Source organism: Neofelis nebulosa, chromosome 3 (genome assembly GCF_028018385.1).
Source record: "Neofelis nebulosa isolate mNeoNeb1 chromosome 3, mNeoNeb1.pri, whole genome shotgun sequence".
NCBI classification, from domain to species: Eukaryota; Metazoa; Chordata; class Mammalia; order Carnivora; family Felidae; genus Neofelis; species Neofelis nebulosa.
This window is the reverse complement of record NC_080784.1, coordinates 143696461-143714190: the sequence shown is the minus strand read 5'-3', so window position 1 is coordinate 143714190 and position 17730 is coordinate 143696461. Positions and strand designations below refer to the sequence as shown.

General features: G+C 35.8%; 1 protein-coding gene across 3 annotated transcripts in view; it reads left to right on the top strand.

Annotated features, from left to right (window-relative positions):
* MRPL1 (mitochondrial ribosomal protein L1) overlaps window positions 1-17730 on the top strand; it is a 98794-nt gene that overhangs the window by 23048 nt on the left and 58016 nt on the right. For all 3 annotated transcript variants that reach the window (XM_058722164.1, XM_058722165.1, XM_058722163.1), the window contains exons 3-6: window positions 2649-2907; window positions 6149-6232; window positions 7604-7675; window positions 10606-10717. In XM_058722164.1, the coding sequence (XP_058578147.1) occupies window positions 2649-2907; window positions 6149-6232; window positions 7604-7675; window positions 10606-10717 (527 nt within the window). The remainder of the gene's footprint in view (window positions 1-2648; window positions 2908-6148; window positions 6233-7603; window positions 7676-10605; window positions 10718-17730) is intronic.

Here is a 17730-nt window from a genome sequence, read left to right as displayed (position 1 = left end):
GGAATTGCAAAGTTACTCAGCAAAGGGACTTGAGAGAGGGGATAAAGAATTGAAGTTAATGATGTAACCAACCCCACACCAAATTCTCTATTGCCCCAAACCGAACTCATTTCTGTGACTACTTTCCTTACAAGAAACCTGTTTTGCTTTCATTTCTGCTCTTAATGATACAGCTCTATGCCTAGTCACACAAGCCAGAAGCCTAGGAAGTATTCTAGAGTCTTTCCCCCTTTCTTTTTCTACGGTATTTTCTTTGTGAATATCTAATGTCTTATCTTCTTCAGCCTATTACCATCACTGCTCTGGAGGCTGTCATATCTCCTGGGGAAGCAAGGGAAGGAATAGTCTTTATACTGTGTCCAATCCAGCTTCCTTCAAATCCATCTCTTATAGTGGGAATAGTCTGTATGAAAATACAGACGTCACTCCTGTTCTGTGGCTTCTCATTGTTTCTAGTGAAGGCCCTCTATGATGTAGATTCTCCAGCCTCATCTTTTGATGTTTTGTGCCCTGTTTTACCCTTTGGTTAAGGAGTCACTAAAATATGGCCAGTGGTCCAAAAAATCTGGTCTGCCATCTATTTTGGTATGGTTCATGAACTAGGAATGGTTCTTACATTTTTTAGTGACACATGAAAATTATGAAATTGAAGCCATTGTTCATAAATAAAGCTTTATTGGAACACATCTACACTCATTCATTCTTCAGTGTCTATGGCTGCTTTCACATAGTGGCAGAATTGAGCTATTGAGATAAGTGACCATCAATTATTTGCTGTCTGGTCCCTTGCAGAAAAATTGTGCCCACTTTTCTCTAGTCAGTTAGAATTTATAATGGCTCTCTGTATGTATTTATATTCTATTTGATGACTCAGTACTTTTATTATGTGTTTCTTTGCCTGGCCAACTCTTTATTTTTTTATTTTTTTAATTTAATGTTTCTCTTGCTACTTTTAATGTTTTTTTTTTTATTTTTATTTTTTTTTAAATTTTTTTTTTCAACGTTTTTTTGTTTTTTTTTTTTTTAATTTATTTTTGGGACAGAGAGAGACAGAGCATGAACGGGGGAGGGGCAGAGAGAGGGAGACACAGAATCGGAAACAGGCTCCAGGTTCCGAGCCATCAGCCCAGAGCCCGACGCGGGGCTCGAACTCACGGACCGCGAGATCGTGACCTGGCTGAAGTCGGACGCTTAACCGACTGCGCCACCCAGGCGCCCCTTAATGTTTTTTTTTTTAAAGTTTACTTATTTATTTTGAGAGAGAGAGAGAGAGAGAGGGAAAGAAAGAAAGAGAAAGCACACACAAGCAGGGGAGGGGCAGGGAGAGAGAATCCCAAGCAGGCTCCACACTGTCAGCACAGAGCCAGATGCAGAGCTTGAACTCATGAACCAGGAGATCATGACTGAGTAGAAATCCAGAGTTGGATGCTTAACTGACTGAACCACCTAGGTGCCCCACTCTACTTTTTAAAATAGTAGCTTTAGTGAGATATAATTTACATACCATAAAATTCACCTATTTAAAGTGTACAATTCAGTGATCTTTAGTATATTCACACTTTTGCCGCCACCAACAGTGTCATTTTTAGAACATTTTTGTTAACTTACTCCAAAACCCAATGCCCGTTGTCAGTTATGCCCCATTTCTCCAACCCCCTCCTCCAGTCTCGGACAAACACTAAATCTACTTTCAGTCTCTATGGATTTACCCATTCTTGTTCTTTCATATAGATGGAACCATACAATATGTGGTCTTTTGTGACTAGCTTCTTTTCACTGGCATAATGTTTTTCAAGTTCATGCTTTTTGTAGCTTGTATCAGTACTGCATTCCTTTTCACTGCTGATTGATATTTTATTATATGGATATACCACATTTATGTATCCATTCATCTGGGTTATTGGACATCTGAGTTTTTACATTTTGGCCGTTAGTAATGCTGCTATGAACATTTGTGTACACTTTTTCATGTGGTCATAGGTTTTTGTCTTTCTTGGGTATATACTTGGGCTGATTCTTATCCTTCAAGAATCGATGTTAGGGTCATCTCTTCTAAAACCTTTCCTTAATTTATTAGGCTGGCTTAAATGTCTTCCATATGGCTTTGGCCTGGCTCTGCTAACACTGTCAGAGTACTTACCCCACTGTATTGAAATTACCTGTTTGCATGTCTATCTCCTCCTTTAAATTTCTGGAGAGCGGCACCAATGCCTTACCTAACTTTGTATCACCTGCAAACAGTACAAAAGTTCACTTGATATTCGTTGAATTAGAAAAACTGTAAAGCAGTCTATGCTTTTGAATTAAAATAAACTTAAAAAAAATTAAAATAAAATAAACTTTATGTTTTGTTATTTTTTTCTGTCTTACATTCATTGGCTTTTTTGAAAAAAGTTTCTTGGGACGCCTGGGTGGCTCAGTTGGTTGAGCATCCAACTTCTGCTCAGGTCATGATCTCACAGTTTGTGGGTTAAAGCCCCACATCGGGCTCTGTCAGTGCGGAGCCTGCTTCTGATCTTCTGTCCTTGTCTTCTCTGCCCCTCCCCTACCCATGCTCTCACTGTCTCAAAAATAAGAAAGAAATATTAAAAAAACAGTTTCTTGGACTATGTATTGAGTAACTGATCTTGAATTTATCTTTTTTTAAGGCCTACAAAGAGCACAAAAAAAGGTGTAAAAGACAAAACATCAGATGAGAAAACAGATGAAACAGAAAAAATAAAGTCATATTCCTTTATGGAAGGCGAACCTGAGGATGATGTCTACTTAAAACGCTTATATCCAAGACAGATACACGAGGTGGAGAAGGCTATTCAGTTACTTAAGAAATTTCAAATTCTAGACTTTACTAATCCAAAGCAAGGTGTTTATCTTGATTTGACACTGGATATGGCACTGGGGAAGAAGGTATGTAGACTCAATTAAAAAAAATTTATTTGTGAACAGTGGCTATATGAATTGCTGTTTCTTAATTTTTCAAGTTCCTATTCCATATAACAATTTTTAGAAAATCTTATGCTTTTTCTGTACTTCAGGATGAAAAATGTTTGTCTTTATTTTCAAAATATAAAGTAGAATGTTGAACATATTCTGCAGAGTTGATGAACATGTATCTCCTATTCACCTGAAAATCACTGGTACAAATGTCAGCAAATTGGTGTTAAAATTAATTGAGGTATTGCTGTAACTTTGAAAAATGACTTAAGCTGCCTGGGTGTCCTATTCCTTTTCTGTAAATGAGAGTTTGGGATTAGCTCAGTTGCTTCAGGTGTGTTCCTTAGAGTCCTGCGTTGAGACTAAGTTTGCATGGATGGGGTGCCATGCCCGTCACTCTTGGCTTTAGCCAAAACCTTTCTGCACTCTATATGCAGTTCCCTGGAAGATTTTTGTTTATAAAACTCTAAAAGTAGTAAAAATGCTGAGTTAGAGCTGAGGTCCATTACAGCTCTAAATTTTTTAACTGTCTTAAGAAATCTAATTTTCTTGGAAGCAGTGTTTTAATTTTTATTCCAAGGATGTCTTTTTTTGGTCAAACTGAAAGGTACAGGTTTTGAATACAATTGAACAACCTCAACAGCAAAAATAGTTGAACACTTAAGAGGAGGAGTACAGTGTAGTGCTTAAGAGAATGGGCTCTGGAATCAGATTACAGTATAGGTCAGAAGCTTGATGTCACCACTTACTTGCTCTTTGACTTTAGGCTTTACAGTTTAACCTCCTCAGATCTATATTTCTACCTCTTTAAATTTTTTTCTTTTTTACATTTATTTATTTTTGAGAGAGAGAGACAGCGTGAGCAGGGGAGGGGCAGAGAGAGAGGGAGACAGAGAATCAGAAGCAGGCTCCAGGCTCTGAGCTGTCAGCACAGCCCAATGTGGGGCTTGAACCCACGAACTGTGAGATCATTACTTGAGCCGAAGTCGGATGCTTAACCAACTGAGCCACCTAGGTGCCCCCGATTTTTCTCTCTTGATAAAGGGAGATAAAATGCTTAGTTCATGCGGTTTTTCAGGGGTTTAAATGAAATAATGCATGTAAAGGACTTGATAAGTGTTTAATTATCACAACCAACATTTATGGAAACTTCCTGTGTGCCAGCCACAATGCTAAGTGCTTTGCATGCATTTTCTCACTTAATCCTATAATAATCTCAAAAGAGGAAGCTGAGACATAGAAACTGAAGTAACTTCTTCTAGGTCACAGGGTAGAGGGTAGAATTAGGATTTGAATCAAGGTCTTTCTCATTTCTTAGTTCTTATTTATTAGAAACAGTTTATACTGACCATGCTGTAATTTTATTTTATACTATAGTGTTACTGTCCTTTTATTTTAAAAATGTTGTAGTATCCAAGATGATCATTTTCTCAGTCAGCCATTAATGTATAGTTGACCCTTAAACAACATAGGTTTGAACTGTGAGGATCTACTTACATGCAGAGTTTTTTTTGATAAGTACAGTACTGTAAATATATTTTCTATTCCTTATTTTCCTAATAACATTTTCTTTTCTCTAGTTTTCTTTGTTATAAGAATGCAGTATATAATACATATAACATACCAAATGTGTGTTAGTTGACTGTTTATGTTATCAGTAAGGCTTTTGGTCAACCGTAGGTTATTAGTAGTTAAGTTTTGGGGAGTCAAGTTATATGCAGATTTTCAGTTGTGTTGGAGGTCAGTGCCCCGAACCCCTGAGTTCTTCAAAGGTTAACTGTAGTTTATGATGAAGACATTATAGGATGACAGACTTCATTTCATAAGTGAAAACCACTTGTAAACTAATAACATTGAAAGGGTACTGTTGTCTTCCATTTTTTTGTTTTTGATAGAGTGCTTGTACAACAAGCCAATATTCCCCCAGGGGATGCTTTTATTGTGATTACTTGCCATTAAAAAATTTACTGAAACCTGGTTGTGACATGTTAATGGCAAAGGAATGCCAGTCAATAAAACTGAGCCTGATACTAAAATATGCGTAAGAGTTTGTGCCCTCTGAAAAAAAAAAAAATCCCCCCACCCCCCAAAAATTCTCAGGTGGTTATCTCTACTCAAAGTTTTGCTAAAAAGATAACCTTTCAGTTTTATTTAGGGAACAACACATTTTCTCTTTCTTCTAGACCTTAAAACTGCACCAAAACTGTGGGCCTACAACTTGTTTCCATTTGAATTCTTTCTGAGTGATATGAGCCACAGGGCTAGACAGGTCCTTGGCTAGGAAACTGAACAAATTAGTTCTGAGGTCCTGTAGAATCTCCACCCATATTTGGGTGCCTCAATGCATGCCATTATATATTTTCGATTTTCCAACTGTCTTCTCAAATATTTCTGGAAGTGGGGGGGCAGTCCATGTTGTTTCAAAATAGTCCCACACAGAAGAGCCTTTCAGGCTTGGCAGCCTGTCTTAGATTAGGGTTAATATCACATAATTATTTAGAGCCAATGGTGGAAACTAGGGATCTCCTACTGAGCAGATTAGCTGGATATTTTTTGTTGTCCAGTATGCATAGCTACACTCCTGTCCTCTTTGATGGTGACAAAAATTTGCATGTTCTTTTGAATTTACTTCAAGGCAGTAAACATTTATTGATATCCATTATGTAGAAATCATTGTACTAGGTGCTCAGGAAGATATGGATATGCAAGTACATCTCTTAATATATGAGTGGCTGTGATGAATGATATAGAGATAGAAGCCAAGTCCTGTGGTAGTATGGAGGTGAAGAGATTTAGACTTTCATTTATGGTTTCTTATGAAAGAAACATAGTCTCTTATTTTATTTTTTTAAATGTTTATTTATTTTGAGAGAGAGAGAGTGGGAGAGGGCCAGAGACAGGGAGAAAGAATCCCAAGCAGGCACTGCACTGTCAGCACAGAGCCCGACATAGGGCTTGAACTCACAAACCATGAGGTCATGACCTGAGCTAAAATCAAGAGGTCAAACACTCAATTGACTGAGCCACCCAGGCACCCTGAAATATAGTCTTTATGCTTTAAATTATAATCTGTGAATAGTTCTGGATTAATTAAAGGACATATGGTAAAATTAAAATGTTGAAAATAAAATGTCAGTTTTGTTTTTTATAGATGCGAGATATAGAAAATATAAATGAATTTTTCATAATTATTTTTCCATTGTTGTGTATTTAGAAAAAAGTGGAGCCATTTGCCAGTGTTCTTAGTTTTCCATACCCGTTCGTTTCAGAAATCAATAAAGTTGCTGTATTTACAGGGGTGAGTAACCTTTGTTAACTTTTTATATAATTTAATTTTTTTTACATATAACATTAATCAGTGCTTAGATCAGCTGAGTGAGACTATTCATGTAGTCATTTTTTCCATTTGAGGTTATGTCATTAGTTTCAGAAAGAGCTAAATTAGAACATTAATTTTATCATTATTAATCTATCACATTATGTTTCTCACAAGAAACTAAAGAGAAATAGAGAATTCGTCCATCCTACTAGCTCCTGCTACTTGCACTAAGTCCTCTCCTCAAACAAAAACAATAAAATTATTTTAAAGGTAGGCCCACTTAGTCCTATGTAGACACAGAAACCACACTTTTTTTTAATTTTTATTTTTTTTTAATGTTTATTTTTTTTTTTGAGAGAGAGAGAGCACAAGCAGGGGAGGGACAGGGAGAGAGGGAGACACAGAATCTGAAACCGGCTGTAGGCTCCAAGCTGTCAGCACAGAGCCCTATGTGGGGCTCAAACTCACAAACCATGAGATCATGACCTGAGCCGAAGTCGAACGCTTAACCGAGACACCCAGGCATCCCAAGAGACCACACTTTTAAAAATATCTAGTCTGGAAAGACAGGAAAGTCGAGCTTGTAACAAAGTCATATGGCTCTTTGTCAATCTTGTATTATAAACATTTATTTGTAATGTATTTATGAATTTGTCTTGTAGAGTGTTTTGATTATTCTGTATGTGCCTTACTTTCAAGGAAGAGATTCTTTAACTTCTTTCCAGCAAAGTGGAGCCAAGAGCTGTTGGAATGCTACAAAACTTGAGTAACTTAAGGGAGTGATATATTTTCAAAGTAAAACCAAATGACATAAATGGAACATACAGAAAGAAAATAACTAATACTGTATATTTTTCTTCTGGATTTTCAGACAACTGGCTAAATTTTTTTAAGTTTTTATTTTAATTCCAGTTAGTTAACATACAGTGTTATATTAGTTTTAGGTGTACAATATAGTTTTGATACTATCATTTTTAATGTAATTTTTCCTCTTCTATATTGGTTTGATGTCTCCATTTAAATTAGCAAAACTAAATGTATTTTAATCTTTTATTTTTGAAATATGATGTATTGAAGGCATTGGAGAGTTAGATTGGGCTTGGTAGGTTCCTAATATGTCATTTCAATGTATTTCGTCATGTCGTAGTCAAGAAACACCTTAATCACCTACAAAGTAAACTTGTTCCAGATATAATATTTCTGATGCAACTAATACACAGTTGATACAGTTTTAATTAAGAGTAGAAGCCACAATTTTTACTTTGAAATGTGATATTTTTTCTGACAAAATACTTGAAAGCAGACTGAATTTATTTAAAGATTGATGTTCAAACTATTGTATTTTGATAGAATGCATCAGAGATTAAAATAGCAGAAGAAAATGGAGCTGCATTTGCTGGAGGAACTAGTCTGATTCAGAAGGTACAGCGTTGTTTCATGTTCATTAGTTATAGAAATTGTTCTGTTATCTTTGCCATCCATTGATTTATTGCATGTGGAACAGAACCACTGTGCTTATATCTTTTGATAAATGGTTAGTAAAGCTTTGTAAAGCAGTGAAAAATTTTCTTATTCTTTTGAGTCTCATAATCAAGCTAAGAAAAAACTATTCAGACAGTCTGATATTAATTTTGCTTGATTTATATTGTGATTTTTTTTTCCTTGCTTCCTGTATGTTTGTGAGAGTTTTGTGGGTAGACTGGAAAGGGTACTATGACTCTGTGATTTTGAATGCAAGATTTAAAATGAAATTTAAATTTTTCATGATTTGAAGATCAGATATTTGTTCTGCCTTCTTAGAGTGAAAAGTGTGATTAAATTTACAGATCACAAGGAATAGTATCTGACCTCTGTAGTAATATGATACTTCTCATTACTCTTAACTTGTACTCCTCAACCGCTTCCGAGTGGCATAGGCTCAGCACGAGACAGCAAGTGGCTCTGTAGCCTGCCTGGAGAAAGTAAAGCATTTGTGGAGCAGGCTTGAAACCAGAACAATTTGGTTTTTTTTCTTTTTTTTTTAAAGAGGTGAGAAGAAGAGGCATGTCTATTGAATTTTGGGAGTTATTTCTGAAAATACAAGCAATTTTCCTTAACAGTTTATAAAATCTTCTAAATTTAATCATTTAACATTTTTTGGTTTTAGAACAGGAGAAAGTGATTTGAAAACTTATCTTTGTTCCATATCCAGATTTTGATTTCAGGAAAGTTTGAACTGGGCCTTTCCTTTGGGATGTCCTTGTAGTTTGTTTTTTTCCCCGCCCCAACAGTACTCTAAATGTGGTAGGGATTCTGGATTTTAAAAAAAAAATTTTTTTTTGTTTTCAATGTTTTATTTTTCAGAGAGAGAGAGAGAGAGAGAGAGAGAGTGAGAGTGCGAGCAAGGTAGGGGCAGAGAGAGAGAGAGACAGAATCTGAAGCAGGCTCCAGGCTCTGAGCTCTTAGCCCAGAGTCTGACGTGAGGCTCAAACCATGAGATCTCGATCTGAGGGGAAGTCAGACGCTCAACTGACTGAGCCGCCCAGGCACCCCTAGGATTCTGGATTTTTAAGGAAGAGTCTCCAGAATGATTTTTGGGAGTAGCACTAATGGAAAATACAAAGAGATTATGTTTTCATAATCTGAGTCAAAGTCAGAGGGTGGTACCCAGTTCTTTCTGATGCATCATAAACTTTAACTTAACAAAATTTTAACATTCTCTTAATTTTTAAAAAATAAACAATATCAGAAATTCTTTGGAATTAGAGAGTAGAGCTTAGTTTCCAGTATGGAAGGTCTTAGAGTAGAGATTTCATATGCAGTTCTTTGACATTTCAAAATTGCCTCTACTTTCATATTTCTATGACTGAAAGCCCTGGATTCTGGAACCACATTACATGTGCTTAAAATCTGGGTCTGCTCTTTAGGACTGCATAGACTGACTAATCCTCCCTAAGCCCTCTGTTTCCTGATCAGGGATGTGTGGTCAATATTAGTACTGGCCTTTTAGGGTTATTGTAAAGACTAGATGAACTAAATCATGTGACATATTTAGCAGAATGCTTGGCAAATGTGGTAAGTGCTCGTTTAATGCAAATATTATTGTTTTTTTTTTTTTTTTTAATTTTTTTTTTCAACGTTTTTTAATTTATTTTTGGGACAGAGAGAGACAGAGCATGAACGGGGGAGGGGCAGAGAGAGAGGGAGACACAGAATCGGAAACAGCCTCCAGGCTCCGAGCCATCAGCCCAGAGCCTGACGCGGGGCTCGAACTCACGGACCGCGAGATCGTGACCTGGCTGAAGCCGGACGCTTAACCGACTGCGCCACCCAGGCGCCCCGCAAATATTATTGTTAAGGGGACCATAGTAAGTTATTTAGGGAGTAAAGAATTTGTAAAAATAAGAATAGTAATAGGAAGATAAAATGACAGAATCTGCTTAATTTTGCCATGGTTCAAGATTTTAGGGTTTACTGTGTAACCCCAAACCAAGTCTTTGAATGACATATTGTGGTAAAATATTATATGGAAAAAGAATCATTGGTAAAATATTTTTTGTCTAGGCAGTATTATTCTAAAAAGTTGCTTCATTTTGTAATCAACTAATTGTAGTAGTCTACTAATTAATTTGGATGTTTGCCTGAATTAATTAAAACTGTCTTTTAAAAATTAAGTATTATTCTTTTTGCTATTAAAATGAATTACAATATGGATAAATAAATTATAAGTGAATTTGTTTTCAACCATCCTACTCCTCTTTTATTTTTAGTTATTGGAGGCAAATAGAATTTTAGTTTCAGTTCTTTGTGAAAATAATTATAGATTAGTTTTTTTGATGCTCTAAATTTAGGAAAGCAGTGTGGTTGCTAGTGATTTGGTTGCTAGTGGTTATTTGAGTGGTATTAATTTTACATGTGATATATTGCAAAATTTTCAACATTGTTTCTTTAGTTTTAATGGACATATGAATTCAACTTTGTAGGATTGTATGTGCCATGTACACATTAGTCCTGTCTTCTACTTTATTACACTTTTGCCTAACATAACCCCATGGAAACATTTAACCTAGTAATGTTTAGAAACCTTTCTTTCTTTCTTTCTTTCTTTCTTTCTTTCTTTCTTTCTTTCTTTCTTTCTTTTTCTTTTAAAGGATGTGGCTGTTTTTAAAAGAACATCAGAAAATGTTTTGGTTCTCATGTTTTTCATAATTGGTAAATGTGTCTGTAGGATCTTTGTGTTTGAAGAAAAGAGTTTTGCTTAATGTCTGCTTTCTAAGGGAAAGTATAAGGGAAATTACTACATTATACTTTTATTTTTAAAAGGATAAAGCTTTTCATATAATTTAAGGTTATCTTTTTCCCCTGAATTTCAGATTTTGGATGATGAAATTCAATCAGACTTTTATGTAGCTGTTCCAGAAATAATGCCTGAGCTTAATCCATTAAAGAAGAAACTGAAAAAGAGATTTCCAAAACTAACTAGAAGTAAGGGAGAATTCTTTTTGTTATTTTATGCTGTCAATAACTTTCTAATATGTATGTTTAGTTATAAAACAAAATTCCTAATATATACATAGAATTAATAATATGTTCTGGTGTTTGAATTTCGTGTTATATAACAACATGTAGATTTGATTCTTTTTTTTCCTTTGGCATTAATATCGGTAATCTAATAATTTGAAAACATAGTTACTTTATAATACCAGTTCTTTAAGTTTAGGCCATATTCAAGTTTGAAATTAATGGCACATATTACCCCCTGGGTATGTTATCATTATACTATTTTATACCTCTTTATCAATGTAATATGTATGCTTATTTATTTCAGCATTCTCTCTCTTTCTCCATTTATATATATATATATATATATATATATATATACGTATATACGTATATATGTATATATATATACGTATATACGTATATATGTATATATAAATGCTTACTTTGTGCGTGACTCTGCAGATATTTCCCTTAAAGAACTTTCCCCTCATGGATATTTCCCTCTTACAAAATCTAGTAAGAGGTAATGTTACTACATAGATAGCCATATCGTGAAGTATTGTATGAAAAATTCGCAAGGTGCCAAAGGTGTTCAGGAGAAATTTATACAGGAGTAGGGAAATCAGAGAAGACATGCTGAAGGAGGTAACATTTAAACTGTAACTTGAGGGGTGTCTGGGTAGCTGAGTCAGTTAAGTGTCCAACTCTTGATCTCAGCTCTGGTCATGATCTCAAAGTTCGTGAGTTCAAGCCCCACGTCGGGCTCTGCACTGACAGTGTGGAGCCTGCTTGGAGTTCTCTCTCGCTCTCTGTCTGCCCCTTTCCCACTTGTGCTCTCTCTCTCTCTCTCTCTCTCTCTCTCTCTCAAAATAAATAAACTTGAAAAACAAAAACAAAAAACCCTGTGACTTGAGAGGCGCCTGGCTGGCTCTGTTGGTAAAGTGTGTGGGATTCTTGATCTCAGGCTTGTGAATCGGGCCCCACCTTGGACATGGTGCCTACTTAAATAAACAAAAAACTGTACCTTGAATAATTGGATGAGTAGATTAAGGGGAATATTATTTAATTTTTCAAAATATTTATTTATTTATTTATTTATTTATTTATTTATTTATTTTTTCATGGTTCTTATGAGTTTTTTTTTTAATTTTATTTTTTAAACTTTACATCCAAATTAGTTAGCATATAGTGCAACAATAATTTCAGGAGTAGATTCCTTAATGCCTCTTACCCATTTAGCCCATCCGCCTCCCATACCCCCTTCAGTAACCCTCTATTTGTTCTCCATATTTATGAGTCTCTTATGTTTTGTCCCCCTCCTTGTTTTTATATATTTTTGTTTCCCTTCCCTTATGTTCATCTGTTTTGTCTCTTAAAGTCCTCATATGAGTGAAGTCATATGATATTTGTCTTTCTCTGACTAATTTCACTTAACATAATACCCTCCAGTTCCATCCACGTAGTTGCAAATGGCAAGATTTCATTCTTTTTGATTGCTGAGTAATACTCCATTGTATATATATATACCACATCTTCTTTATCCATACATCCATCGATGGACATTTGGGCTCTTTCCATACTTTGGCTATTGTTGATAGTGCTGCTATAAACATGGGGATGCATGTGTCCCTTCGAAACAGCAGTATCCCATGGATAAATGCCTATTAGTGCAATTGCTGGGTCATAGGGTAGTTGTATTTTTAGTTTTTTGAGGAACCTCCATACTGTTTTCCAGAGTGGCTGCACCAGCTTGCATTCCCAATTGTTTATTTATTTTTGAGAGAGAGAGAGAGACCGTGAGCGGGGAGGGGTAGAGAGAGAGGGAAACGCAGAATCCAAAGCAGGCTCCAGGCTCTGTGCTGTCAGCACAGAAACCCATGCGGGGCTCGAACTCACAAACAGCAAGATCATGACCTGAGCCAAAGTCGGACACTTAACCGACTGAGCCACACAGGCACCCCGAGGGGAATATTATTTTAAATAAAAAGAATCTATTAGTCATATACATTGAAGTAAGTCAGATATTATATAGGCCATGTACATGAAAAGCCAGTTAATTCTCTTTGGCTTATAGTGAATAGTACCCATACATTGAAATGAAAGAGAATAATGGGAAATTATATTGGAAAGGAAGACTGATACCATATTGAGAAGGATCTTTTTTTATTTTAGAGTTTTCAGTAATCCCTACACCAAACATGAGGCTCAAACTCACGACCCTAAGGTCAAGAGTAGTCGCACGCTGTTTTGACTGAGCCAGCCAGGAGCCCTGAGAAGGATCTTGAATAAGATCCTAATAAGCTTGGACTTTTATTCTGTATTTAGCAAGAATCCCTTAGAAGTTTTTAACATGGGGAGTTCCTTAGAGCTTTAATAATCTAACAAGAGTTTGTAAGATGTATTGGCATGAATCAAAACTAGAAGTTGGGAGACAAGTTTAGGCACAATTGCCAGAGACTAATAAAGGTAATATTTAAAGTCTTCATAATGAGACTGGAGTAAGGAGACAAATGTCAAAGACACTAGGTCTTTGTGCTAATAGTTAGGAATGAGCAGTTTGAGGGGGAGAAAGGGAGGAGTCAAATGGTGAAATGTTGAAGCCTTGGGATCTTCTAAATTGATATTAATGGAAACAATAGTTTTGGGAAGAAAATTGAGTTCATTTTCTGACATGGTTCGTTTTAGGTGTGCTGAAGTTTGGATAAAATTTTATAGTGTAAACAGAACAAATATTTTAAAATTGTTTTAGTAGACTGTATTCAAATTTCAACTCAAGTTGAGCTAAAAAAAAAATTCTAAAAGTCATCATACATGAACCACTAACACCTGAATTATAGATCATGTTCAGTACTTTAAGCAAATTCAAGTGGCTGTCCAATTATTTTCTTGTCCTAGAGTTTTGTTTGTTTATGTTTGTTAACTTGCATTGAATAACACATCGTTGTTAGATATCGGACTGAATTTGGTTGTTTTTATTAGGGATATCCATTACAGTAGTGTTTGTTGTCATGGAATCAGACTTCTGTTCTTTCCTAAGTAAGACTTGAAACTGAATGTTATTTTAAAATTTAAACAAGAATCATAGTTGAATTGGATGAAAATATTTCTCATATTTTTTGTAGTTTCGAATTAAATTCAAGCTCACTAAAACCAAACATACTAAATATAGTCAATTCAAACTGAGACTGGATACCAAATATATCAGTATCCAGCCATCTCCTTGCTTTGGGCAGTGAACTGATTTTTCACAGAAATTAATTTTGTCACCTTTGCTACTTTATCCATTTTCTGAATAATCCTTTCGGCCCCTATTTTCTTTATTCTTTATCCTTGAGTTTTTATATTACCATTTGCATCATAAAGCTTGAGACTATTGTTTTGTAGCCTGGAAGGTTTTCAAATACCTTATTTATTTCAAATAAGAAAAGTGTCCCTAATGTTTATTTTTGGCTGCCTGAGTGGGCTCAGTCGGTTAAAGCACCCCACTTTGGCTCAGGTCATGATCTTGTGGTTTGTGGGTCCTAGCCCTGTGTTGGGCTCTGTACTGATAGCTCAGAGCCTAGAGCCTGCTTCAGATTCTGTGTCTCCCTCTTTCTCTGCCCCTCCCCCATTCACGCTCTGTCTCTCTCTCTCTCTCTCAAAAATAAATAAAAACATTATAAACTGTTTATTTTTATTAATTGACTTTATTTCCTACTTTCATAATGAGTTATGGCTTCTGTATACCACGCTCAAGTTTTCTAGATATGTAGCCCCACTGCCACTTACTTAAACAAAGCATCTTGAAAAAATAGACCTTTCTCTAACATTTTCTTTTCACCCCTGCCCCCCTCAGGATCTGTTTAACAGCACTGGCAAAACACTTGTGTTCTTTAAACATGAAGACAAATGATTAACCTGTCAAAGATGTTAAGACAGAATACACCAGATGTGCATTAGAACAAATGAGGCTTGTATTATGCATTTTCAGAGCTTATTCCTATTTTTGTTTAGGAACATTTGATTCCCCTTATATCCAACAAAAGACTTTAGGGTAAAATAGAAACTATGTTTTGAGCAAATGGATGAAATTAAAAAACAAACAAACAAGCCCCTGCAGCTGAGCTCATTAGTTTCCCATTTTGTCTTACATTTTGTTTTACTAATGGGAGTGGGTGTAACTGTCTTGGCTGGATTGAGTGTGCACATTTTGCAGCATGTTTAATGCTGCATTTTTATGCATTTTAATTGCTTACATAACTGTAGGCAAGTTCTCTGTTTTTCTTTTTTTTTTTTTTTTAATTTTTTTTTTTCAACGTTTTTTATTTATTTTTGGGACAGAGAGAGACAGAGCATGAACGGGGGAGGGGCAGAGAGAGAGGGAGACACAGAATCGGAAACAGGCTCCAGGCTCCGAGCCATCAGCCCAGAGCCTGACGCGGGGCTCGAACTCACGGACCGCGAGATCGTGACCTGGCTGAAGTCGGACGCTTAACCGACTGTGCCACCCAGGCGCCCCAAGTTCTCTGTTTTTCAAATGCATATTTGGCTTTTATTCCTAGTATTATTTCTTTTTTGTTTAAAAAAAAAAAAGACATCTAAACCTTGCTTTTTAAATTTCTTGAAGAAATTGGGCTTCAGTTTGCTTGTCAACTAGCTTCCCCCCCCCAATGTAAGTGTCCTCTGAAATTCTTTCATCTCTAATAAAGATCTGTTTTGTTGATATTATAAATTTTTTATTGCTAACCAATTTTTTAGCACTTACTAAACAAAAAAATATGAGTATGAAAAATATCTTGACTTAATGGAATTAGCTTTTTATTACACATATTAATGCATTGGGGGTATTATGGCATATATGGAAATAGTTGAGTTTTTTTTTAAATTTTTAAAAAATTTTTGAGAGACTGAGCTCACATGACTGGAGGAGGGAGGGGCAGAGAGAGGGGGAGAGAGGATTGGAAATAGTTGAGTTCTTTTAAACCATGCTAAGTTATTGGCAGGTAGATGGAAAAAGGACATGATTAGGAAATTGGACTCACTAATGTGTGTTCCTTTTAACACATTGCTCTTAGAATTGAACATCAGTGCTCCAGTTGGAGTCTTGACAAAAGAATGTTGCAGCAGACTTGTCCAAAGAGTATTCACATATTACTGAGTAGGACACTGCTTTCTGTATGGAAGTTGGTGTTGCATCATATTTGAGAATAGTGGATGTAAATGTATTGAAACCTAATGTGCAGTATTTTTAATTTATTGAGTGACATGCTGTACTTAAGAATATTGCTTGCATTGTCAAAACACTTAGAACTCTTTGGTTATATTTTAAAAAATGCTAAGACATAGCAAATTTTTGCACAGTTATGAATTTGAAACTTTTCAGAATTTCCCCCCTCATGTATTACTTTAAAAACTATTTATGTATGAAAGACTCCAGTGATGATTAGGAATAATTATAATTATGGATGAATTCTGGATATATTACAGCTGATTCTATTACTCTTTCTTTCATTTACTTTACTCTAGCCTCCTTGCCCTTCCTCACACACACTGAATGTTCTCTCTTCTCTGGTCTTTGGACTACTTACTGGCCCATCTGTCTATAATGCTCTTTGCTTATTTGCCTGGCTCACTTTCTCATTCAAATATCACCTAAATAGAGAGGACTTCCATGACTATCCTATAGAAACTATTACCTCCCACTTCCCGTTATCACTGTATTTTTAATTATTACAGGTTTTTATATTTTTTAGAACATCACTGTTAGTAGCATTTTTAGTTTTGTTTTTTTTTTTCTGTTACAGTATCATTGACTGGATTCTCTATGCCGTGCCTTTCATCCTTATGACTTACTCATTCCACACCTGGAAGCCTGTACCTCCCAGTCCCCCCTTTACCCATCTCCCTCCTCCCCTCTGGCAACCACCATATTGTTCTCTGTATTTATGGGTTGTTTCTGCTTTTTTGTTTGTTTTGTTTTTTTAGATTACACATACAAATGAAATCATATGGTATTTGCCTTTCTTTATTTGACTTATTTCACTTAGCATAATACCCCCTTAGTCCATCCATGTTGTCACAAATGGCAAGATCTCATAATTTTTTATGGCTGAGTAACATTCCATTGTATCTATATACCACACCTTCTTTATCCATTCATCTATTGGTGGACACTTGGGTTGCTTCTACATCTTGGCTATTGTAAATAACACGGCAATAAACATAGAGGTCCATATATATTTCTTTAAATTAGCATTTTCATTTTCTTTGGGTAAATACCCAGCAGTGGAATTACTGAATTGTGTGGTATTTGTATCTTTAGTTTTTTTGAGGAACCCCCATACTGTTTTCCACAGGGGCTGCACCAATTCACATTCCTATGAACGGGGCACAAAGGTTCTTTTTTCACCACATCCTCCCCAGCACTTGTTATTTCCTGTGTTTTTGATTCTAGCCATTCTTATGGTTTAAGGTGATATCTCATTGTGGTATTGATTTGCATTTCCCTATAATTAGTGATGTTGAGCATCTTTTCATGTATCTTTTGGCCTTGTGCATGTCTTCTTTGGAAAAATGTCTACTCAAGTCCTCTGCCCATTTTTTAAAAAATTAGTTTTATTCTTATTTACTTTTTTAAAGTTTATTTTTTTTGAGAGAGTGACAGAGAGAACAAGAGGGGGAAGGGCAGAGGGAGGGAGGAAGAGAGAGAATCCCAGGCAGGCTCTGCATTGTCAGTGCAGAACCCGATGCGGGACTCGAACCCACGAATTGTGAGATCATGATCTGAGCCGAAATCAAGAGTCTGGCGCTCAATTGACTGAGCTACCCAGACACCCCCTCTGCCCATTTTTTAATTGGGTTGTTTTTCTGGTGTTCAGTTGTATAAGGTCTTTATAGATTTTGTATGTTAACCCACCAGCAGTTATATCATTTGCAAATATCTTCTCCTATTCAATAGGTTGCCTTTTTGTTTTGTTGATGATTTTCTTCACTGTGCAAAAGGTTATTATTTTTGG